The following is a 25,434-nucleotide window of genomic DNA, read 5'->3' as shown; positions in this document are numbered from 1 at the left end:
CATTCTGTTTTATGGCTGAAGAGTATTCCACTGTATATGTATGTATGTATGTGTGTGTGTGTGTGTGTATATTCACATATACAATGGAATATGATTCAACCATAAAACAGAATGAAATCTTGTCATTTTTGGCAGCATAGGTGAACCTGGAGAACATTACGTTAAGTGAAATAAGTCAGGCACAGAAAGACAAATACTGCATAATATTACTCATATACAGAAGCTAAAAAAGTTAATTTCACAGAAGAGAGTAGAATAGTAATATCAGAGGCTGGGGAAGGTAGGAAAGGGGGGATTGGGAGAAGTTGGTCAAAAGTTGTAGTTAGATAGGAAGAGTAAGTTTTGGTATTCTATTACACAGTAGAATAATTGTAGCAAATAACAATGTAGTGTATATTTCAAGACAGCTAGAAGAAAAGGTTTAGAGAGTTATCACCACAAAGAAATGATAAATGTTTAAAGTAATGGATATGGTAATTATCTCAGTTTGATTATTACACTATGTATATATGTGTCAAAAAATCACATTGTACCTCATAAATATGTACAATTACATTTAAATTATAAATTAAAAATAAAAATGGTTAAAATGATAAATTTTATATTATGTGTTCTTCAACACAATAAAAAATGAAAAGGAAAGAATATGCGCTCTACAGGCAGACAACTTAGGGTAGCATATTAGCAATATTAATTTATACAAGACTAGCCATGCATTGTGGCTCATGCCTGTTAATTCCAGCACTTTGAAAGGTCAAGGCAGGAGGACTGCTTGAGTGTAGGAATGCAAGACCAGCCTGGGCAACATAGTGAGACCCTGTCTCCATAAAAAATGAAAAAAGGCAGCTGGGCGCAGTGACTCATGCCTGCAATCCCAGCACTGTGGAAGGCCAAGGCAGGCAGATCACCTGAGGGCAGGAGTTTGAGATCAGCCTGGCCAACATGGCAGAAACCTTGTCTCTACTAAAAATTAAAAAATTAGCCAGGCGTGGTGGAGTGTGCCTGTAATCCCAGCTACTCAAGAGGCTGAAGCAGGAGAATCGCTTGAATGTGGGAGGTGGAAGTTGCAGTGAGCCGAGATGGTGCCATTGTACTGCAGCCTGGGCAACAGAGCAAGACTCTGTCTCAAAAAAAAAAAAAAAAAAGGAAAGGAAAAGAAAAGAAAAGAAAAGAAAAAAGGGCCAGTCGTGGTGGCTCACACCTGTAATCCCAGCACTTTAGGAAGCTGAGGTGGGCGGATCACTTGAGGCCAGGAGTTCAAGACCAGCCTGGCCAACATGGTGAAACCCCATCTCTACTAAAAATACAAAAATTAGCCGGGTGTGGTAGCCCACGCCTGTAGTCCCAGCTACTTGGGAGGCTGAGGCACAAGAATCACTGGAACCCATGAGGTGAGGAGGCTGCAGTGAGCCAAGATCGTGCCACTGTGCTCTAGCCCGGGCAACAGAGCAAGACTCTGTCTCAAAAAAATGAAAAACGAAAACAAATTTATATGTGACCTTGAACAAGTTACTTACTCTAAGCCTAAATTTCCTGAAGTTTAAAATGACAATACCACTTCCATCAAGTTTGTCGTATGGTATAAAAATGGGTACAGTAAATATTAGTTCCTGCCCTTCTCTCATCTAAATTGCCTTCAAAGCTCATGCCATTGTGTTAAACATCTTCAGTGGTGAGAAATCTTTAATCTTTAATGATGGATTGGAAAATATAGTCAACTAAAAGCATGCAAGCTAAGTTTAGTGAACAAATGATGGATAGTTTTTAGCCTAAAAGACATTTTGCAGAAAGAACCCTATGAATCTGAGCTACACTATGACCTATGATCATATCACTATTAATTTACTTTTTGGAAAAGTTCTCACAGAAGTTCTCAACATTTTTCAAATTACTGTAGGTTAAAATGATTGTTTGTCCTGGTTAATTCCTGCACTGCATGCCCCTGACATGCACGTAATTCTAGAATATTAAAATTGTGCATTGCAGACTTTGGTAACCTGATTTTTGGATCATATAAAATACACGTTTTATTAGATGTTACTATTTTCTTCAAAAAACATGATTTTGTCATATTAGAAGCAACTATATGTCCCTAAAACAATCACTTACTCTGAGTTCTTACAAACTGCAAGAATAACAAACCATTGGTATAGGGTCATACTTTACAGTACCTTTATAATACGCTCAGGATAATATCCTAAATTTCCATCTAATTTTCTCCTGTCACAATATAAGTACATGCCCTCTTGTCCTAGAGTCTGTTAATAACAGAACAAGTCCAACTACAATTTCGAAGTCTGGCATCTAGGATAGTTATTAAATCATCCTTCATCCCTGCCTTCTCCAAGTTAAATAATCTAAATTCCTTTGCTTATTCTTAATATGTTCTATATTTTTCAAAGCCCAAATCATTATATGTAATACTAGGAAAATAACTATTACATACTTTACAAAGATAATTAAGAACAAATATAGAGTTAAAATTATAGCTATGTAAAAATAGCAATGTGACAGGTATAATACAATTATGAATAATAAATGGAGACCCAGAAAAACTGTCATTCATATATTAATTCTACAGCGTGATTCTACTTCTGGCATTCTAGAGCACAATAATCCTTACCAGGGGACTTTCCTTGTTGTGAGTTGCTTCTGTGCTCTCTGTATCTGGCTGGAGTGGCTAAACCTGTGTCTTTGCTAGGCTTGCTAGCAGGCCCCATTTCTGAAATGAGGAATCCCATCTGTTCTGAAGGCAAGATATTCTCACGTGAACTGGTCTGGCATTTTATATTGGCATCCACCTAAAATATTAAACCCATTCATTAATTGAGATTTCCTCCAAATATCTGCTAAAAGTTAAGATATTTTATCAGAGGAGTTCTATTATAGGAACATGATCCAACAAACAAGCTTATAAGGCTTTTCATTCTTATAAATGATACTATACCTTTCTCCATACACAAACTACTAAACTGTATATGGAGCTAAAACATTTACTTATGATCAGAGGAATATCTACCATGAAGCTTGTTGATTTTTTTTTTTTAACTTACAAAAGTGCAGGGGTTTTTTTGTTTTTTTTGTGGTTTTTTTTGTTTGTTTGTTTTAAGGCAGGGTCTCACATTGTTGTCCAGGTGAGAGTACAGTGGTACAATCATAGCTCACTGTAACCTCAAGCTCTTGGGCTCAAGTGATCCTCCTGAGTAGCTAGGACTACAGGTGCTAGTTAATTTTTAAAAAGTTTTTTTGTAGGCTGGGCGTGGTGGCTTATACTTGTACTTCCAGCACTTTAGGAGGCTGAAGTGGGTGGATCACAAGGTCAGGAGCTTGAGACCAGCCTGGCCAACATGGTGAAACCCCGTCTCTACTAAAAATACAAAAAATTAGCTGGGCGTGATGGTGGGCACCTGTAGTCCCAGCTACTCAGGAGGCTGAAGCAGAAGAATCGTTTGAACCCAGGAGGTGGAGGCTGCAGTGAGCCAAGATTGCACTACTGCACTCCAGGCTAGGTGACAGAGAGAGACTCCATCTCAAAAAAAAAAATTTTTTTTAATTTGGATTTTTTTGGGTATTATTTTAAGGGGTACAGGTACAATTTTGTTACATGGATATACTGCATAGTGGTGAAGTCTGGGCTTTGAGTGAATAGTGTACAGTGTACCCACTAAGTAATTTCTCATCTCTGTTCCCCCTCCCACTCTCCCACCCTTCCACATCTTCAATGTCTCCAATGTCTATTATTCCACATTATATGTCCAGTGTGTACACATTATTTAGCTTCCTCTTATAAAATGACAACAGGTGCTATTTGACGTTGTTTCTGTGGATATACTTTTGATGAATTATTCTTACTAATTATTGAGAATTAAAGTTTATTCATTTTCTTGTAATAAACTAGTGGCAATAAAGGAATTAGCCTTTACCTTCTGCTTTAGGAGTGCAGATATTAGCAAGGAAATTCAAACACAGTATGCTCACAAGTTACAGTTCAATGATGCTGTAATAAAGTTAGAAAAGACCTCCAACCATCTCCTTACCTCTGTGCTACAAATGGCTAGGAAAGTCCTCATAATGTCTGTCAAATAAACCATCCCTCCTGGGTAACAGAATTATCGGCCAGGCATATCTAATCTATTCGAATTAAGATAGGAAGCAAAAACTCAAGGGATGCTTATAACATGAAAATAAGCTTCATACCACAATGCTCAATGAGACAACCTCTCTTTAGAGGTTGACTTCAGACCATGCATAATACAATGAGAGGATGCTTAAGGGTTAAGGTAACTTCTTTCTGAATCTTTTGTGCAGAAGCACTGGGACATGATCCTCCTGGAAACCATAATGAACTAGTATTAAACCCAAATAAAATCTGAACAAACTCTCCACTAGAATAATCTTTAGCAGAAGTACTAGGTACTTTGAGCTTTATTAGGATTTTTTCTTTGCCCCCTTACCTGGTGTGTGCTGAATGGTGGCCCTTCCTGCACAAATACTACTGAAGATGGAGATGGATTATGATTTAGGTGCTCCTTCAGTTTGACATGAGCTTGCTGGATGGCTGCAGATTCCTGTATTGTGCTATTTTCAACAGGCTGAGCTGTGTGGATGGTATAGATGTACTCAGGTGACTGTGGTAGAGAGCAGGCAATTGCTTGTTCTGTTCCAACCACAAAAGACATAATATCTGAGCCTACAGGAGTAAGTGGCTCCAGCTGGCTAGCCTGACTTGCAGAACATGGATTGCTGTTGTTAGAATTAGCTAGAATGTGTTGGCCTCTGTTAGATTGAGATGTTGGGCACTGATTCTCAACAGGCTCCACCTTTACCATCTCCAATTTAGGGGAGGAATGCAACTCATCTACTATCTGAAAGACAGCCTCTAGGTTTACTTCTGTCTTTTTATTTTCATCAGTAGTACTGCAGGGCCAACTGGAAGGCAAAAATTCAACTGGATAGGAGGATTGCATTGAAGGATTCTGGGAAAAGAAAAAATATAACTGTTTGGATAGAAAATCAAATATGAGATTAAGGAGGAAAGCTACAATATTTAGGCTGATGAGTGCTAAACATAAATAGATTAAACTTAAAGATCACTAAGAAAACCTAGACACGAATCTACTTTTCAGCAATAGTAGCTTCAAATCTACTGTTAGCATTTACTTAGTATGTACTACATGTCAACCACTCTGCTAAGTTTAACACTTCAATGGGTCAATAATTCTTAGGGTTAAACTATACAAAATCAAAAGCTATAGTACCCAAATACCTATTTGCTGAGAAAGCTACTATACACCAAATTCTTCCATAAAAGCTGACAGACAAAAACATAATTTGTATCTATCATATACTGTTTTAGGAATGCAGTAAGGAAATTTCAAACACAGGATGCTCAAAAGTCTACCAATCCTTCTACGGATTCAGGGAGTGGTACTAATATTCTGTTCCAAATAATATGGGGAAAAATGGATGGAGTATCAAATGCCCTTTGTTTCCTGGGATTATTTATTTTTAATAATAAAGCAGGCCGGGCGCGGTGGCTCAAGCCTGTAATCCCAGCACTTTGGGAGGCCGAGACGGGCGGATCACGAGGTCAGGAGATGGAGACCATCCTGGCGAACATGGTGAAACCCCGTCTCTACTAAAAAGTACAAAAAAACTAGCCGGGCGAGGTGGCGGGCGCCTGTAGTCCCAGCTACTCGGGAGGCTGAGGCAGGAGAATGGCGTGAACCCGGGAGGCGGAGCTTGCAGTGAGCTGAGATCCGGCCACTGCACTCCAGCCTACGCGACAGAGCGAGACTCCGTCTCAAAAAAAAAAAAAAATAATAATAATAATAATAAACCAATAGACTAAAACGGCTGTTGCTTTTAGATTTACATCTTTAAGATATATTCTCTTACATATACTACTTTGCAGAGAGTAGGCATTTAATACATGTTTGGTGATAAAGATCTGTGAACATAAAATACAGAAGAATGATTAAATAAAACATGAAATGAATTGATGTTGCCCAATGAAGAGCTTCGCACAGAGTAGGCATTCAATAAATGTTTGTTGATTATATCAGATTATAAACAGATTATATCTGATACATCAGATTATAAACTTAAAATACAGAAGAGCTATGATTAAAGAAAGTATGCAGTGAGTTGATGTTGCTAAACACACTCATTAACAAAGATTGTCAATGATTTTTGGAAGGCCACTAATGCCAAATAATGTAAATTCAAATGGTATAAGCACTAAGTGACTATAGCCAATAGCAGCATTTATTGAGTTATTACTATGTGCCAAGCACACGCAAAGTGCTTTATATAGATTTCATCCAACCTTCAAAAGAGCCTGGTGAAATGTGATAATCTCCATTTCAAATGATAAAACTGAGGTCCAGAAACTTCCTAATTTACCCAAAGTTACAATGAAATAACTGACAGAGCCAGGTTTCAAGCCTAGGTTTGCCATACTCAAGAACTCTTGCTCTTAAACATTACAACGTACTGACCGTGCACGCACGCTCTCACCCATACCTACAGTCCAACTAAACTAATTGCATTTATTTTCAGGTTGGAATCTGAAACACCTTCCCATTTTTCTATTTCAAAATTTTATGTGTGCTTATCTCTATTTTCCTATGATGAACATGTATTGTCTTCTTTTTTAAATTTTTTGTTTTGTTTTTGAGACAGAGTTTCACTTTTGTCACTCAGGCTGCAGTGCAATGACACAATCTTGGCTCACTGCAACCTCCGCCTCCCAGATTCAGGCGATTCCCCTGCCTCAGCCTCCTGAGTAGCTGGGATTACAAGTGCCCACCACCACGCCCAGCTAATTTTTGTATTTTTAGTAGAGACAGGATTTCGCCATGTTGGCCAGGCTGGTCTTGAACTCCTGACCTCAAGTGATCCACCCACCTCAGCCTCCCAAAGTGGTGCTGCGAGTACAGGCATGAGCCACTGCGCCTGGCAGATTTTTTTTTTTTTTTTTTTTGGAGACAGGGTCTCACTGTGTTGCACTGACTGGAATACAGTGGCACAATCATAGCTCACTATAGCCTCAAACTCTTCAAACTCCTCAAGGTGGGAGGATCGCTTGATCCTTCCACCTCAGCCTCCCAAGCTAGGATGAAAGGTACACACGCCACTACACCCAACTAACCCACCCTCTCTCTCTCCCTCCCTCCCTCCTTTTTCTTTCTTTCTTTCTTTCTTTTTTTTTTTTTTAGAGATAGGCTCTCACTATGTTACCCAGGCTCATCTCAATTTCCTGGCCTCAAACAATCCTCCCACCATGGCCTCCCAAAGAGCTGGGATTATCAGGCATGACCCACCACACATGGCCATATATTGTCTCTATAACAAGAAAAGGCCTTTATTAAAATGTTTCATTTAGCATACAACATAATCAAGATATAAACACTGTCATAGTATCTCCAGTATGATCCAGAGAAGAGAGTGCCTGGACCCACAAACAAGAGCATCTAACTGTGGGATAGGTGTGTCCCTCCAGTGAAGATGAATGGACTGGGATATCATGCTTGATCATATCAGCCATGAAAAGGGCCAGCTAAGTCCCCTTGACCTCATCCTATACTTTTCAAACAACAACCTGATTATAATTTGACTTCCTATGTAGATTTTTCTCCAAAAAAAAAAAAAAAAAAAAAAAAAAAAAAAAGGAATGTTCTTTTGAGTACCCTAATGCCACTAGTAAGATATTCTCTTAAGAACTGAAACTATCTTGGCTAGATGCTTATCCAAGGCAAACACGCAATTCCAATCTTTAGCAGTTATAGCATAAAAATACAAAGCATGGAATTTAAAAGTATCCTTAAAATAGCTATATAAAACATTTAACTCCAAGCAAGTGTCTCCTAAGAAATAATGAGAAGATACTTGGAGTAAAAGTTGAGCATCCTTAATCCAAAATTCCAAAATCCCAAATACTCCAAAACCTGAAACTTTTTGAGTGCTGGCATGACACCACAAGTGGAAAATTCCAGCACAAAAGCACTTAACACAAACTTTGTTTCATGAACAAAGTTACAAAAAATATTGTATGAAATTACCTTTAAACTATGTGACTCAGGTCATATCCCTAAGATATCTCATTATGTTTTTGCAAATATTCCAAAATCTGAAAAAATCCAAAATCTGAAACACTTCTAGTCCCAAGCATTTTGAATACGGGATGCTGAACCACTATGGTGTTTACAACATATGGGCTATGGATAAAGGGGGCCACCGTTTAAATTTCTCATTTTTGACATTTTTCTCCTTTCTCCTTAAAAAGAAAAGTCTAATTATCTGTATCAACTTGGAAGAATCTGTCATTTGATGACTTATGTACTTGTATAGTTTATCTGGTATTCATTTTACCTTGGAAAAATCCAGAACAGCACTTTTTAAAACAACTTGCAGCAATAATGGGAATGTTCTAGATCTGTGCTGTATAATTCAGTAGCCATAAGCCATATGAAACTACTGAGCACTCAAAATGTGTCTACTTTAAGTATGGAATAATTTTTAAATCTTTTTAATTTTAATTTAAATAACCATATGAAACTATTGAGTACTTGAAATGTGGCTAGTATAACTGAGGAATTTTTAAATTTCATGTAATTTTAATTAGCTTAAATAGCCACATGTGGCTAGTAGCTACTATACTGAACAGATCTGGCCTAGAAGAATTCTGAGATATTATTTATATCAATTCTCTCTCCTTTTTTTTTTAAGAACTGAGAAAACAAAGCCCATTAATCCACAGCTTACTTCTGGTTACTCATTAATATAAAATTACACTTTGAAATTTTGCAAGGTTGATAAAATCGCACATGAAGTGCAGAGCATGGCCACGGTTGCAAGACTCCTACCTGGAAGTAGTTGCAGTGTGCATAGGAAGAGGCAGTGGGAGTGACACAACTACTTAGAGCATCCATGTGGGTAGGAGAACAGCACTGTAGCACAGCTGGAACAAATTCAAACACAGAAAAGCCATCAACCACAATACACTTCTATAGCATTCAAGGAGCTCCCCTCTTTCAACCTGGAAAGAAATCCAAATTTGAAGAACTTCCTTTGTATGCCTAACAAAATATTTAGTCCAATTAGGTGGTGTTATTTATTGAAAACAACACAGTAACAAAATAATTTTAAAGGCCTTTAAAAGGTTCATGTCTAATGTCTATTTTTGTAAATGATTTAACACCTAAGCATTTTGTTATCTTTCTAACCATATATTTTTATTGAAAGTAATTTCATTTTATTGAAAATAGAGGAATATATTGAAATTCCAAAATAAGTATTTCAATCATTTCAACAGTAACCACTATTTGGAGGGTGGAGTGTTTTAAAAGAGTAAAATAAGTACGAAATATTCTCCAAGTGTTCCACCATTAAACAATGCATCCAGTAGAAATGTATACAAAAATGTTTTAATCATTTAGGCAACTGGTTAGGAATGCAGATCATTGAGCCAGACTGCCTGGTTTTGGAGCCCAGCTCCACCAGCCTGGCTTTACAGCGTGCAAATTTGAGCAAGGTTAATCTCTGTGTGCCTCAGTTTCTGCATCCTATTAAAATAGAGACAACAACAGAATAATGGGACCTACCAAATATGGTTGTTATGAGCAATAAATGAGCTAATATCCATAAAGAACTTAGAAGAGTACTAGTACACAGTAAGCAATCAATAAGTGTTAGCTGCTATTATTTTAACAGAAGAAACACATTTTCAAAACTTTCCCTTTATAGTCAGGACACTGTGAAAAGCCTGAACTCTTGGTATTAGCAAAGTTACTTACAGATGCAGTCTTAATAATAGGTTGAGTCTGCTTTTTTGTAGAGACTCTCCAGTATAAGTGAGAATCAGTTATTAATAGCACAACTGTGGATTAAACGGAGGATGACGTATGTTGAGCACCTACCCTGTTTCAGGCACAGTAGTAAATGCTTTACATATATTGCCTTTACAAAACAAGTAAACTAAAGCTCAGTGATATTAAGTAATTTGCCAAAAGTCACAAAGCGGGAAGTGACAGAGTCAGTAATTAAACTCCAAAGCACACGCTCTTTAATATACCACAATACAGCCAGGCATGGTGGCTCACTCCTGTAGTCCCGGCACTTTGGGAGGCTGAGGCAGGCGAATCCCTTCAGCCCAGGAGTTTGAGACCAGCCTAGGCAACATGGTGAAACCCCATGTCTACAAAAAATACAAAAATCAGCCAGGCATGGCGGCAAATGTCTGTAGTCCCAGCTACTCGGGAGGCTGAGGTGGGAGGATCATTTGAGCCCAGGCGGCAGAGGCTGCAGTGAGCTGTGATTGTGCCCCTCACTCCAGCCTGGGTGACAGAGTAAGACCCTATGTCCAAAAAAAAAATTGTATATATCTCACAATAATTCCCTAAGCTAAACCCTCTTCCTGAAATGTAACATTTGTAGTTTTACTAGAATTCTACTTGCCGAATATCTTTAAAGGTGTCTTTATCAATAAGGTGGCAACTCTCCCTTTTTATGTCCACATTTTTCATATTTTGAGTGTGCTAATAAAATTACTAATCTCATTATTTAATCTTTAAAGGTAAATTGACCTAAGGATTATAAAAAAATTAACCGAAATGCTTCCCTATTTCTCCATGAATATTGATTTTTAAAACATCAGAAGTTCATGAAGATACAGTAGAAATAAATATTTTCTCTTTGTATCATGAGCAATTTAACCACTAAATTTTGCACACAGAAAGAAAACTTGAAATAATGGGCAAAATTATAGTTCAGACATAAATATAAAGGTTATTTTTTGGATGACATATTTTTTAACAATTTTGGTGACTTTAAAAAGCCATATATTACTAAGATTGCCTCATAAAATTCAAGTTGTTATCATTTCCAATATAGGTTAGCAGAACAGGTTCTTAGACTTGATCCTTTGAAGGTTATTCAAATATATATATTAAATGTTTTGGATTTGAATTAGATTTCCCAAAGTGTCTGACAGCACAAATATCCTAGGAAATCAACTGAATCCAAATAGCTAAACACCAAGCAAGATCTGCAGAGCTTGCCAAAACTGTGGAAGGGAAAAAAAAAATTCTTTTTCCCCTAGAGTTACAGCAGCTAAGGAAAATCTAGCCACCTAGCAGTAGAGAAAGACTTGGGAGCTGCAGGTCCATTCCATCAGGGTACCAAAAAGCAGTGTTTTGTTACAAATAAATCAATAAAAGGTGTTAGTTTTATTGTTTGGAAGTTTCTGACTCCATTGGTTACACATTTTGAATAGGTATAAAAATGTACTTTAAAATAAATTTCTCAGAGAAATAAACTACAATATATAACAGAGAATATGTTAATATATTTTTGATAGCTTGATAGCTGAGTTGGTTTCTCAGGAAACAGCAAAAAAGTAAATGTTCTTTAAAGTATCCAGTAACAAATGGAAAGCAAAACAGTACCTGTATGAAGAAAATGAGGACTTCAATAGATTACACTCCAAAAAGATTCCTCAATGGCTATTCCTTACCACTGTAGTCCTATTTTGTATAGTCAACAAAATAGAACAAAGGTATTAGTAAGTTTACTGAATATGAAAACTTAGGCATAGCAATTTGACTATGTGCCTAGTATATGAAAAAATAATCTACTGTGCATTATGAAAGCACTGACATTTATAAAACTTAGTTTATCACTATGTCTTAAGATACATTCATCTGCATAAAGAACTTTCAGTGTCTTCCTGAAGGCAGTGTTCAGTTGCGGCATTAAATTCCGTGTAGAAAGAAAAACTGAAAATAATTAAAAGAATTCCATTTCAGATATAAATATAGGCATTAATGACATTTTCAAAAAATTTCTAAGTAATAAAAATGTTAAGTCAGAGTTACTAAAAATTATTGCTCCTGCTATAGGTGAGGCAAACAAGTTAATGTACTTTATCCTACGGAAGTGATTCAAATATAGAATCAAAATATTTCGAATTTGAATCTACTCCAGAATAGTATAATGTCAACAGTGAGAAAATACCCCATAATATAAATGCTCAAAAGAAAAAAAACATCATAATAGTATATTTAATTTCAAGATAAGTTCCTACAGCAACTAGAACCCCAGTATCTCCTCATTTATGGTGAGGTAAAGAAAAGGTCTTCTGAGTTTATACCTCAAAGTGAAAGCAGGCATTTGAAAAGATATCTGTACACCCATGTTCACCATAGCAGAATTTACAACAGCCAAAAGATAGAAGCAACTCAGTATCCATCAACAGATGAGTGGATGAACAAAATGTGTTATATATATACAATGGAATATTATCCAGCCTTTAAAAGGAAGAAAATTCTGACACATACTATAATATAGATGAATCTTAAAGACATTAAGTGAAATAAGCCAGTCACAAAAGGATAAATATTATACGATTCCTCATGTAAGGTTCCTAGAATAGTCAAATTCATATATACAAAAAATAAATTAGAGATTACCAGGGGTTGGGAGAAACTATTGATTAATGGGTACCGAGTTTCATTTGGGTGATAAAAAGTTTAGGAAACGATGGTGAGGGTTGCACGATATTGTGAATGTAAGTAGTGTCAATGAATTGTATATTTAAAAATGGTTAAGATGGTAAATTTGGCCGGGCGCAGTAGCTCACATCTGTAATCCCAGCACGTTGGGAGGCCAAGGCGGGCAGATCACAAGGTCAGGAGTTTGAGACCAGCCTGACCAAGATGGTGAAACCCTGCCTGTACTCAAAATACAAAAATTAGCTGGGCGTGGTAGCACACGCCTGTAATCCCAGCTACTCAGGAGGCTGGGGCAGGAGAATCGCTTGAACCTGGGAAGCAGAGGTTGCAGTGAGCCAAGATCGCACCACTGCACTCCAGTCTGGGTGACAGAGTGAGACTCCATCTCAAAAAAAAAAGATGGTAAATTTATATATTAAATATATGATTCCACTTATATTAGATATTTAGAACGGTCAAATTCACAGAGACAGAAAACAGAACAGTGGTTGCTAGGGACAACCTCTCCACCTCAGGGACAGGTTGGCATTCTCTAATGGGCAGTTAGTGGTTAACAGGTACAGAGTTTCAGTTGGGGAAGATGAAAAAGTTCTGGAGATAGACAGTGGTGATGGTGAATGTACTTAATGCCTCAAAACAGTACCCTGAAAAATAGTTAAAGTGGTTAAGTTTTATGTTACGTATATTGTTTCACAATTTTTTAAAAAGGTAAATATGATTGTATTTTTGCTTAGTTTCTTCTGGCAGAGGACAGAGAGAGATTCCTGGTGCTAAGTGCCTCTTTCCCATAAGCACAAAATGAAGTACTTTCAGAGGAGCAATACAGACTGCCTGAGAACAAGAGTAACAGCACCAAAAACCTCTTATAATTCTATATTCTATATTTATGTACATTAATGTAGGATTAGAAGCCTAAAGATCACACCTATAGAATTTAAAGGTACTTTAAAACAACAATCAGTAACTCTTTTTGCCCAAGGGCCAATTCAGAAAAATCTTAAATGATAGGAGATACACACACACACACACACACATATGTACACACACACATATATATATTTTTTAACCTAGAACTGCATGCCAAGATGGATATTTTCTTTTTTTTTTCCTTTTCTTTCTTTTCTTTTTCTTTTTCTTTTTTTTTTTTTTTTTGAGACACAATCTTGCTCTGTTGCCCAGATTGGTCTCAAACTCCAGGCTTCAAGCAATCCTCTTGCCTCTCGGCCTCTGAAGGTGCAGGGTTTGCAGGCATGAGCCACCACACCTGGCCAGATATATATGTTCTAATAAAAATTAAAAATATCACGCGTATCTTGGGGGAAAGCTTATATTCTTATAAATTCTCTTATTTAGCCTTTAAAGTGTTAATGTCTAGGCTTATTTACTTTTTTGAGACAGGGTCTTGATCCGTTGCCCAGGCTGGAGTACAGTGGCGCAATCTCGGCTCACTGCAGCCTCAGCCTCCCAGGTTCAAGTGATTGTCCTGCCTCAGCCTCCCAAGTAGCTGGGACTACAGGTGTGCGCCACCATGCCTGGCTAATATTTTTTGTATTTTTAGTAGAGATGGGGTTTCACCACGTTGGCCAGGCTGGTCTCAAACTCCTGACCTCCAGTGATCCTGTCTGCCTCGGCCTCCCAAAGTGCTGGAAGTACAGGCTTGAGCCACCGTGCCCAGCCTTCTAGGACCATTTAAAAGACAGCTGTTGGACAGGTACAGTAGCTCAGGCCTGTAATCCCAGCAACTCAGGAGGCTAAGCAGTGGGATCACTTGAGGCCAAGAGCTTGAGACCAGTCTGGGCAACAAAGCAAGACCCTAGCTGTACCAAAAAAATAAAATAAAATAATGTGTTTTAATTAGCTGGGTGTGGTGGTGTGTGCCTGTAGTCCTAGCTACCTGGGAAGCTGAAGTGGGAGGATAGCTTGAGCCCAGGAGTTCAGGCTGCAGTGAGCTATGATCATGCTACTGCAATCCAGTCTGGTGAGAAAGTGAGACCTTGTCTCTTAAAAAATAATAAAAATAAAATTAAGCACAGCTTTTAAAACACTTGATCCTTTACATGTAAATAGTGTTTAAATTTTACAAAGTCAATTCACATATATTATTTAATTCCTCACTCAAACTATTATGGCCACTTTATAGAAAGGGAAATTGAGGCCACATAACATGATATAATCCACTGAAGTTCATATCCAATGATTAACCGCAAAGCTGGGACTAGAACTAGTTCATTCCACTCAATAAATTCTGTACTTAGGGCCCATTACAGCAAGAACTATGGTAGGTGTAGGGGGATACAGAAATGAGTTAGAAGCAGCCCCACCCCACAGAGCCCCCAGACTGAACCTCCCACTCTAGCAATTGAAGTACATTCTCTCTACTTGGACAGGGTGAGTCAATAACCCAGAGCAATCACAATGCCACCAGCAGCATACAAAGGTAGATTCCCCTACCAATTGCTGTTGTCTACCCTAGAACTAACTCTGAGGAAGAGATATACCAGACAAAAATTGTCTCAGAAGAAAAACAAAGCTAAAAAACAAAAGACTCTCTTCATGAGAGGCAGGCAGACAGGCAGGCAGGCAGGCGAGCACAGTGGCCAAAAGAACAGACTCTTGAGTCAGATTGTCTGGATTTGTTTCCAAGCCCACAGCTTCCTAGCTGTGCCTCAGTTTCCTCATCTATAAAGTGAGGCTAATTACACTATTTTATAAGAGTATTTTAAGGATTAAATGAGTGAATATTTAAAGAGTACTAAGAACAGTGCCTGGTCATAGTGATTACTACATAAATACGTGTTAAATAAAAAAAGAGATGAAGGGCAGCTACAAATTTACTAATCATTGCCTTGAGTTTAAAACTTTGAAAAAAAGGCAAAGTTGATTTTGAGTCTATTCAGTGTTAAAGAAAAACAATTCTCAATATAGGATTCTATATATAAAAATGATGTATGTTCAAATATATAGTGGAGAACAAGTAAAATTAAAAGGTTTAAAATGAAGATTTTCATAAAAGAGGAAAATTAAATCACAGTTGTAGACCAAAAATAACATCAGAGGAAAAACTGAATTCTAGATAAGGCAAGAATAAAAAGAGTCAACTAATGCTAGATCTACAAAATTTTGCCTTTGAAGAAGTGGTAAGAATGGAAAACTGACACTTAAAGGGAGGAACAACAAACATAAAAAGTAACTCCAGTCTGCTTCTAATGTGAGAAAGAAAAAAAATGATTCCAATGAGTCATTTTAGGAGTTAGTCTGATGGCAACTTTTTAGTTGCAGTGTTTGACTTTACTAGAGAAATTAATAATTTATGAAATGTTATAAAATTCAACATTTACTGGTTATACTATCTGAAGACCAGATCCAAGTTTATTTTTATAACTTTTTTTTTTTTTTTTTTGAGACAAGGTCTTGCTCTGTTGGCCAGGCTGGAGTGCAAAGGCACAATCACGGCTCACTGCAGCCTCAACCTCCTGAACTCAAGCAATCTTCCCACCTCAACCCCCAAGTAGCTGGGACTATAGGTGTTGCTACCACACCCAGCTAATTTTTCTATTTTTAGTAGAGACTGGGTTTCACCATGTTGGCCAGGCTGTTCTGGAACTCCTGGCCTTAAGTGATCCACCTGCCTCATGAGAATGATACTCTATTTAATTTCGGTAAAGTCATTTGTAATACTCTTAATAAATAAGTACTCACTAAATATTGGTTAAATTGTTCACTACTTTTTATTTCCTTCGCCCATAAGTTGGAGGAATTAAGCACTTGTAGGGTATTTTTATGGCACTTTCTTTTCCATTGCAAGTTTTTCATATTTAATAATAAAACTTTTCATTTATAAAGTGCTTCACAATGTTCAAAGCAGTTTTGCCTACATTATGTACTAGAAGTCATCATGAAATTTCTTATTCTCATAATCTCAGAAACTTTACAGTCATTTCAATTATCCCTATTAAAGAAGACAAAACAAAAATTCAGCTAACATAAAGTTATCTATATACTGTATACTATAAAAATATCAGTGACACTTACTTGTTCTTTTTTTAATGCCTCCTTCCTAATTCTTACCTTAAACACTTGGAGACAACTCCCAATTTATAATTTACATCAAGCTAAAATAAAATATTTTAAAAACACCATGTCCAAAATTATAATAATTTAACAAATAACAGTTCTATAATGAATATTAACTATAATATTTGTAGCGGTGTTAGTGAATAATATATGAGTACTTCTCATAAAATTTAGAGCTAGTAGTTTCCATGAGGATTGCTTGAAACTTGGAATACATTTTCCAGGCTGGAATGCAGTGGCACAATCATGGCTCACTGCAGCCTCAAACTCCTAGGCTCAAGCAATCCTCCACCTCAGCCTCCCAAGTTGCTGGGATTACACGTGTTAGCCACCATACCCGGCCATCTTGTTTTCAAAGATTGTACAGATATTTTGGTTCTTCAAAGAAGTAGCTGGGCAAATATGGGGGGAAAAATTAGGCCTTAACCATTTTCTATGTAACATGGTAAAAAAATTTTTTTTTAAATTTCTAATAGGCAAAATGATTAAAAGTGCAAAATCATCCTTACTTCATGTAATTCCCTCCTTTTTTTTTTCAACTCCATTCACCAAAAGAGTAACAGCTCTGAAAATCTATAAAACCCAATCTAGATGATTTTAATATCATTAAAGCATTTTGGGAAAATAATCCCTTTCACTGCTATATTTAGGTGCAATGAGCCAATGATACAAGTATACAGTTGGATATTAATACAGCTAGAAAATAGTGAGTACTACTACAAACAGTCACCAGATTTATAACTTTGTTTTGTGTGTACACATTTAGTTTTATTGTAACAAAGCAACTTGTCCACTTTTAACCTTTAAAAACTGAGCCTCATCTTTCCAGTGAAACAAAAAGAAAATTTAAAAATAAACAGGAAAAAAATTACAATAGAGAATGTCAATTTCAAATAAGATCCTACAGGCTTTGCTGATTCTCCCATTGAGTGGCAGGGCTCAAGTCATCATTAGGAGAGAATTTATTTTAAAAAGTGTCATCTTAAACTGCAAAGGATGTCTGTCAAATATGACAATTAAACATGCAAAAGGAGAAGCCATGTTGTCAAAATGCCCACTTAACCCACCCGAACATCTCAAACCCACCCTGTGCTGACCTTCTGTAAACCCATTTTTTTAAGGTTTTGTTTTCTGTTTTTGTTTTTTTAAACAAGAGAAAGTAGACAGATACATGTTGGTAAATGCCAAATGTCCATATTCACACAGAGACACAGTGTACTCTCTGAGCTGAATGTACAGAGAAAGGAGGAAAAAAGCTAGAATTCTGGGCACTGCCACACAGGGGCCTCACACCTTCCAGCTTCCAGCAGAGACAAGGGAGCAGGTTTTTCTTTTTTTCGACAGAGCTCAGCGGTGTTGATTCCATACAGTTTTTGTTCAGACAGGAAGGGATAAAAATGAACAGAAAGGGGTAGAGACTCTTTTCCCACTGTATTCTGCTCTAGGTATTTCCCCCAAATAAGGTGAGAACCATGATACAGAGAAAAGAGATCTCAAGAACAGGGCGACTGAGCACAAGAGGAAAACAAACAGACAACAAACAAAAAACAAAACAAACCCTGCAACTTGCTCCCAGGGACTGGAGAAAATTTTTAAAAAGGAAGGTCGGAATCCATCAGTGTTCTATTAGTCATCTTCTCCTTCATCCTTCTCTCCTTCCTCCCCTTCATCATCATCTTCATCTTCTTCATTTTCCTCTTCATCCCCTTCTAATCAGTATCTTCTAATCCGTCCTCCTCTTCATCATCATCATCTTCTTCTCCTTCTTCATCATCCACATCGGGAACCAAGTAGTACTGTAATGGGTTTGGCCAAATATCATCTTTGATGACCTCTCCTAACTCATCAGCACCTGCATCAGAATGGTCAGTAAACCAGGTAAAGAAGCTCCCTGGTTCCTCATGCTGCTTCTTCCTGCCGGCTTTATTCTGCGTTTGACTTGAACGCTTTGTCAAATCCTTTCCAGATTTCCATTTGATTGCAGTGGACTTTAAAGATGGATCACCACTCTCATTCAGATGAAATTCTTTGGACAGAACTTTATTTTCAAAGTAAGGATTTTGATCAAAATAAAAATCTATTCTGTAACCTGATTAAATATATTCAAATTCTGTCACTTCAACTCTGCTCAAATAATGCAGTGCCGCTTCTTCCTCCTCCCCAAGCAGTGCAGACACCTGTGGATGGTTGATAAATGTTGTTATCCAAAAATGTGGGATTTTGGTGATCAATTCTGATCTTTTCTGAAAAAAATGGTTAGCGGAGTTTGTTACATTTCTGTTCTGCTTTCAAAATCTCCTCACTGGCTTGTTCATTAAGTCTGTTTGTTTCATTTTGGATTTCATCAATGTGTTCAATTGCTTCCTGCTGTTTTCCTGAGGTCTCGTCAGCCCTGTAGTGGCTGGAGTTGAGCTCCTTTTTACTGACTTTGGCAGCGGATGCCGATCTGGCGCGGTTGGAAGGTGGGGGCGGGGGAAGGGAAGGCGAAGGGGACTGGCAGGCGGCTTGCCAGTCACGGCACACGCGCGGGCGCTCGCTGGGTCCAGCCGCCTCCTCCCAGCGCTGCCCTAGCGGCCTGACTACAAGGTACCGGCTAGGGCTGCATGCGGGACCCGGTCCGGGCTCCTGCTCGCGGAGGGATGCGACGGCAGCGGCGCGGCAGCGGGTCACCTCCCTCGCCCAGATTTATAATTTTTTTTTTTTTTTTGAAACGGAGTCCCGCTCTGTCGCCCAGGCTGGAGTGCAATGGCGCCATCTTGGCTCACCACAACCTCCGCCTCCCGGGTTCGAGTGATTCTCCTGCCTCATCCTCCCGAGTAGCTGGGATTACAGGCACCCGCCACCATGCCTGGCTAATTTTTGTAATTTTTTTGGTAGAGACGGGGTTTCACTATGTTGGCCAGCCTGGTCTCGAACTCCTGACCTCGTGAACCACCCGCCTCGGCCTCCCAAAGCGCTAGGATTACAGGTGTAAGCCACCACGCCAGGCCCAGATTTATAATTTTTAAATGGCAACAAATTACGCCATTCCCTTTTCTTTTTTTTGAGACGGAGTCTCGCTCTGTTCCCCAGGCTAGAGTGCAGTGGCGCCATCTCGGCTCACTGCAAGCTCCGCCTCCCAGGTTCACGCCATTCTCCTGCCTCAGCCTCCCGAGTAGCTGGGACTACAGGCGCTGCCACCACGCCCGGCTCATTTTTTTGTATTTTTAGCAGAGACGGGGTTTCACCGTGTTAGCCAGGACGGTCTCGATCTCCCGACCTCGTGATCCGCCCACCTCAGCCTCCCAAAGTGCTGGGATTACAGGCGTAAGCCACCGCGCCGGTCCACTCCATTCCCTTTTCTAATTTACATTTCTTCTACTTTAAGTAAATATGTTTTTTAAAAAATATTTAAAATGAAAAAATATTTTAGCTTTCCCTTTAGTGCCACCTGGGAGAAATGGTCTAACAAAAGACTTCCAGAAATTGCTTCCAGATTTACATAACTGAAAAAATTAAAGATCCTAGATTATTAATTCACAGGGTAAGGAATGCCCCCTTTCTTCTCTTTCTGGTCTTTTCTGGAATGCCCCCTTTCTTCTCTTTCTGGTCTTTTCTCAAAGCTTTGACGCTTGTCTTATTTCTATTGCCTCATTTCATCATTGTGTAAAAAGCATACCACATGATGAAATACATCATCATGTGTTTTTGCTATCGTGTTTTTGCAAAATTGAAAATACATTTGAGGCCAGGCGCAGTGACTCACACCTTTAATTCCAGCACTTTGGGAGGCCGAGGTGGGTGGATCACGAGGTCAGGAGTTCAAGACCAGCCTGGCCAACATGGTGAAACCCTGTCTCTACTAAAAAAAAAAATTTAGCCAGGCGTGGTGGCAGGCACCTGTAGTCCCAGCTAGGTGGGAGGCTGAGGCAGGAGAATCACTTGAACCCAAGAGGTGGAAGTTGCAGTGAGCCGAAATTGCACTACTGCATTCCAGCCTGACAACAGAGTGAGACTCTGTCTCAAAAAAAAAAAAAAAAAAAAAAAAAAGAAGAAAATACATTTGAGTGAAATGGTAAGATTATATTGCAAAACGTTTTCTATTAAAAAAGAAAAAAAATGGCCAGGCAGGGTGGCTCACTCCCGTAATCCCAGCACTTTGGGAGGTCAAGGCGGGTGGATCACCTGAGGTCAGGAGTTCAAGACCAGCCCTTCCAACATGGCAAGATCTCGTTTCTACTAAAAATACAAAAAATTAGCTGGGTGTGGTGGTGGCACACACCTGTAATCCCAGCTACTCAGGAGGCTGAGGCAGGAGAATTGCTTGAACCCGGGAGGCGGAGGTTGCAGTGAGGCACGATTGTGCCATTGCACTCCAGCCTGGGCAACAAGAGTGAAACTCCATCTCAAAAAAAAAAAAAAAAAAAAAAAGAAAGGAAAAAAACCACAACTTTTTTTTTTTTTTCCCCAAGAAGCAAAACAGATGATAACTATCATAAGCATTCCCAATTAGTGGCTTGGGATCTACCAGCATGTTCTCAATGCCCTTGGTTGTGTTCCAGGTCAGTTGTCATTGTCAGGTTTCTCCTTCTCTCTGCTACTCCCCAGTTCTTAGCTGCCTAGGAATAACACTGTGGAGATCCCACTGTTCACCAGGTTTTTACTAAAGAATTTAATGTTCAGAGAGTATGTTTTTTTTAATTAAATATCATTACTGAGATAAATCATTTCATTATGAGGTAATCTCACCTTAAGATTAAACCATATTAAATATATAATAGACATATTTTAAAAAAACTGCGGCACCAAGGACAGAGTTAAAATAAGGTTCTGGGGTACTAAGGTTTTTTGTTTTTTGTTTTTTTGTTTTTAAGACAGTCTCACTCTGTCGTCCAGGGTGGAATGCTGCGGAGTGATCTCCGCTCACTGCAACTTCTGCCTCCCAGGTTCAAGCAATTTTCTTGCCTCAGCCTTCTGAATAGCTGGGATTACAGGCGACTGCCACTGTGCCTGGCTAATTTTTGTATATTTTTTTTTTTTTTTTTTGAGACGGAGTCTCGCTCTGTCGCCCAGGCTGGAGTGCAGTGGCCGGATCTCAGCTCACTGCAAGCTCCGCCTCCGGGTTCACGCCATTCTCCTGCCTCAGCCTCCCAAGTAGCTGGGACTACAGGCGCCCGCCACCTCGCCCGGCTAGTTTTTTGTATTTTTTAGTAGAGACGGGGTTTCACCGTGTTAGCCAGGATGGTCTCGATCTCCTGACCTCGTGATCCGCCCGTCTCGGCCTCCCAAAGTGCTGCGATTACAGGCTTGAGCCACCGCGCCCGGCCTAATTTTTGTATTTTTAGTAGAGCTGGGGTTTCACCATGTTGGCTAGTCTGGTCTCGAACTCGACCTGAAATGATCCACCCACCTCACATTCCCAAAGTGCTGGGATTACAGGCATGGGCCACCACATCCGCCCTTGGGGTACTAAGTCTTAATTTCATAACTAGGACACATTTTGAATATACAAGTTTCACTAACAATACACACCTTTATACACCCAACGAAATTTTCACAACCCTTAAAAGCACAATGAAATTTTATATATTGTTTAAAAATATCTCCTGCTAAGAAATCTTTGCCATTTCTTAGATGCACATTCCTACTGTTTGTGTTAAAGCACAGAGACAATAAAATGCATTTAAAATATATATATGCTCATTATAAACAACCTTAAATAGAAGGCCATGAACCTGAATTTGTCATACCTGTTGGATAGTAGGCTTGCGAGTACTGTGCTGAGGGTGTGTAGTTAGTGTATTTTTGGGAGGAGCTGACCATTGTTTGAGGACCTTGTTGAACATGGACAGATGTGGTGCTGGGCTGCAGCGTATAGGTAACCTCAGCTGGAAACCTCTGGAGTACAGGAAATGGAACCCCTTTATCTGAAAATGTGGGAGATGTCTCCACTTGTCCAGGGTGCATTCCAAGGGAGTTCTGCCATATCCTGTGAGGAACTGGGGTCCGATCTAAACCTTTCAGAGGGAAAGTACTGTGGTCATGGGACGGAGTTGATACGTAGGAGTAAGGAGACAAACTATCTCGCCGAAATGACCGGTGAAATTGTCCTACAGCCACTGGTCCTGCATAAAAGAGGAAGAGCACATTTACTAATTTTGCATTACACCACCAGACATAGTAAACCAAAGGTCATAAAATATACTACTCTTCACCTATCAGCCATTTTTAACACAACAGAAGTTTAGTTTTGGTAAAAACAAATTCAGAATCAAGAATATGAGACATATAATGCTGAAAGAAGAACTGAATAAACCTTTGTTTTCTCAGTGTAATAGTCATAAAAGATAAAGTGCCTAAATTCTAACATTAAATCAAATGTTAAATCAAATATTCAACATTAAAAGCCTTTTATACATGATTTGGCCATCTTACCTTTCGCTTTATTTGCCTGACCCAGATTTTTCCAACGTGTAAGCTACTTCCTAAAAGTTTTCCATTCAGTCTTTCAAACAATTTTGTAACATTAATAATAGACATAAAAATAAGCTGTCCACCAAAAAATAAAAGAAATGGGTATGGAACATATAACAAGATTTTTATAAATGTAACGTTCTTTGCTATCTATCTATCTATCTACCTACCTACCTACCAACCAACCAACCGGATCTCACTCTGTCGCCCAGGCTGCAGTGCAGTGATGTGATCTCGGCTCACTCTAGCCTCAAACTTCCAGGCTCAAGTAATCCTCCCACTTCAGCCTCCTGAGTAGCTGGAACTATAGGTGCACACCACCCAGCACTGTTTATTTTACTTTTTGTAGAGACAAGGTCTTGCCACGTTCCCAGGGTGGTCTGGAACTCCTGGGCTCAAGCGATCCTCCTGCCTTGGCTTCCCAATGTGCTAGGATTACAGAAATGAGCCATTGTACCTGGCCTGTTTTTTGTACTTTAAAGGAAAACAAGAAAAATCATTTTTAAGAGGCCTATTATTTGAATACATTCAATCTCCTGAAGTAGGATTTTTTTCCCCCTACTAAAGACCTCTTGATTTCAGGGCTCCAGAATTTGTGTTGTGTGTATGTGTTTATTTTTGGCATTAATGTTTTATTCTTTTTTTTTCTTAGAAACAGATTCTTGCTTTGTTGCTCAGGCTGGAGTGCAGTGGTGTGAACATGGCTCACTGCAGCCTCGAACTCCTGGGCTCAAGCAATCCTCTCACCTCAACCTCCTGAATAGCTGGAGTTCAGACATGCACCACCACACCTGGCTAAATTTGTTTTGTAGGCAGGAGCCTCCCTATGTTGCCCAGGCTGGTCTTGAACCCCTGGGCTCAAGCATCCTCCTGCCTTTGCCTCCCAAAGTACTGGGATTACAGGCATAAGCCACCATGTCTTGCCCTCCCTTTCAAATTTTTAAAAATGATAATCTTTGTAGAAAAGTCAAGCTTGAAAAGTTTGACTTAGTTTCCTCCTTCATTCCTTAAATCAATCAATCATTTTCCATGATTTTTCTTTCTTCAGAGTCTTTCCAGTAGTATCCTTTCCCAGATGTCAGTGGCTCTCAAACATTGGTTTACATCTGAATCACCTGAAGGGTATGTTAAAAATCCACAAATCCAGGCCCAGAGATTCTGATACTTGTCTTCTCTTCATTAGCAATGTAAAAAGGAATAAAAAATGGAGATAAGGAAGACGGAGAAAGGGCAACAGTATGTAATGAAGGACAAGAGAATATAAATGGTGCAGAACTATAAATTACGATTCTTGAACATAAACAAAGCTAGCCTAATTTATTCCTAAGGAAAGTTTTGCATTAAATCATGTGACTGATTCACAAGTTCCTTTCAATTTATTAAGCTAATCTGTAAAACAGAGGGAAAACCTATTATGTGCTACTCAAGTATTAAACTACACGTTGAAAGCTGACACTCAAATATCTGCTTTTCCAAATAATTAGATTGTAAACCCATTCAACAAGTTACAAATCTGTCATTCTATTTCTGTGGTTTAATTTCCTTTAAAGAATAAAGCAGGCCAGCCATGGTGGCTCATGCCTGTAATCCCAGCACTTTGGGAGGCTGAGGCGGGCAGATCACTTGAGTCCAGGAGTTCGAGACCAGCCTGAGCAACATGGTGAAACCCCATCTCTACAAAACATACAAAAATCAGCTGGGCATGGTGGTGTATGCCTGTAATCCCAGCTACTTGGGAAGCTGAGGCAGGCGAATTGCTTGAACCAAGGAGGTGGAGGTTGCAGTGAGCTGAGATTGAGCCACTGTACTCTAGCCTGGGTGACACAGTGAGACCCTGTTTTAAAAAGAGAGAATAAAGCATTATTGAGTCCAGGAGTTCAAGGTTACAGTGAACTATGATCATGACACTGCACTCCAGCCTGGGTGACAGAGTGAGATCCTGTCTCTTAAAAATAAATACTTAAACAAGTAAATAAAGCATTAATGCCAAAAAGAAAAAAATACATACATATGAACAACACAAATTCTGGAGCCCTGGAAAACAAGAGGCTTTATCTAATGCAGGGAAAAAAATCCTATTTCAGAAGATTAAATGTATTCAAATGACAGATCTCTTAAAAACTATTTTTCCTTTCTTTCTTTAAAGTACAAAAAATAGACCCTGTCTATTTTTTCTAACCCTGTCTCATCCTTCTAACCCCAGCACTTTGGGAGGCCAAGGTGGGAGGATTGCTTGAGCTCAGGAATTTCAGACCAGCACAGGCAAAATGGTGAGATCCTGGCCAGGTATGGTGGCTCACGCTTGTAATACCAGCGTTTTGGGAGGCTGAGGAAGGCAGATCGCTTGAGGTTAGGAGTTCGAGACCAGCCTGACTAACATGGAGAAACCCTGTCT

The 25,434-nt window shown here is 38.9% G+C and overlaps 1 protein-coding gene and 1 pseudogene across 1 annotated transcript in view; both read right to left on the bottom strand.

Moving 5' to 3' along the window:
• The window catches only part of HSF5 (heat shock transcription factor 5), a 60,160-nt gene that overhangs the window by 28,806 nt on the left and 5,920 nt on the right, over window positions 1–25,434 (bottom strand). Inside the window, exons 2-5 of the mRNA XM_050764684.1 lie at window positions 22,316–22,690; window positions 8,868–8,962; window positions 4,455–4,976; window positions 2,624–2,801 (exon numbers count right to left, since the gene is read on the bottom strand). Of these exons, the coding sequence (XP_050620641.1) occupies window positions 2,624–2,801; window positions 4,455–4,976; window positions 8,868–8,962; window positions 22,316–22,690 (1,170 nt within the window). The remainder of the gene's footprint in view (window positions 1–2,623; window positions 2,802–4,454; window positions 4,977–8,867; window positions 8,963–22,315; window positions 22,691–25,434) is intronic.
• Window positions 8,969–19,262, bottom strand: LOC126939466 (protein SET-like; annotated as a pseudogene).

Source organism: Macaca thibetana, chromosome 16 (genome assembly GCF_024542745.1).
Source record: "Macaca thibetana thibetana isolate TM-01 chromosome 16, ASM2454274v1, whole genome shotgun sequence".
Classification (NCBI taxonomy): Eukaryota; Metazoa; Chordata; class Mammalia; order Primates; family Cercopithecidae; genus Macaca; species Macaca thibetana.
This window is presented reverse-complemented; position numbering and strand designations above follow the sequence as displayed.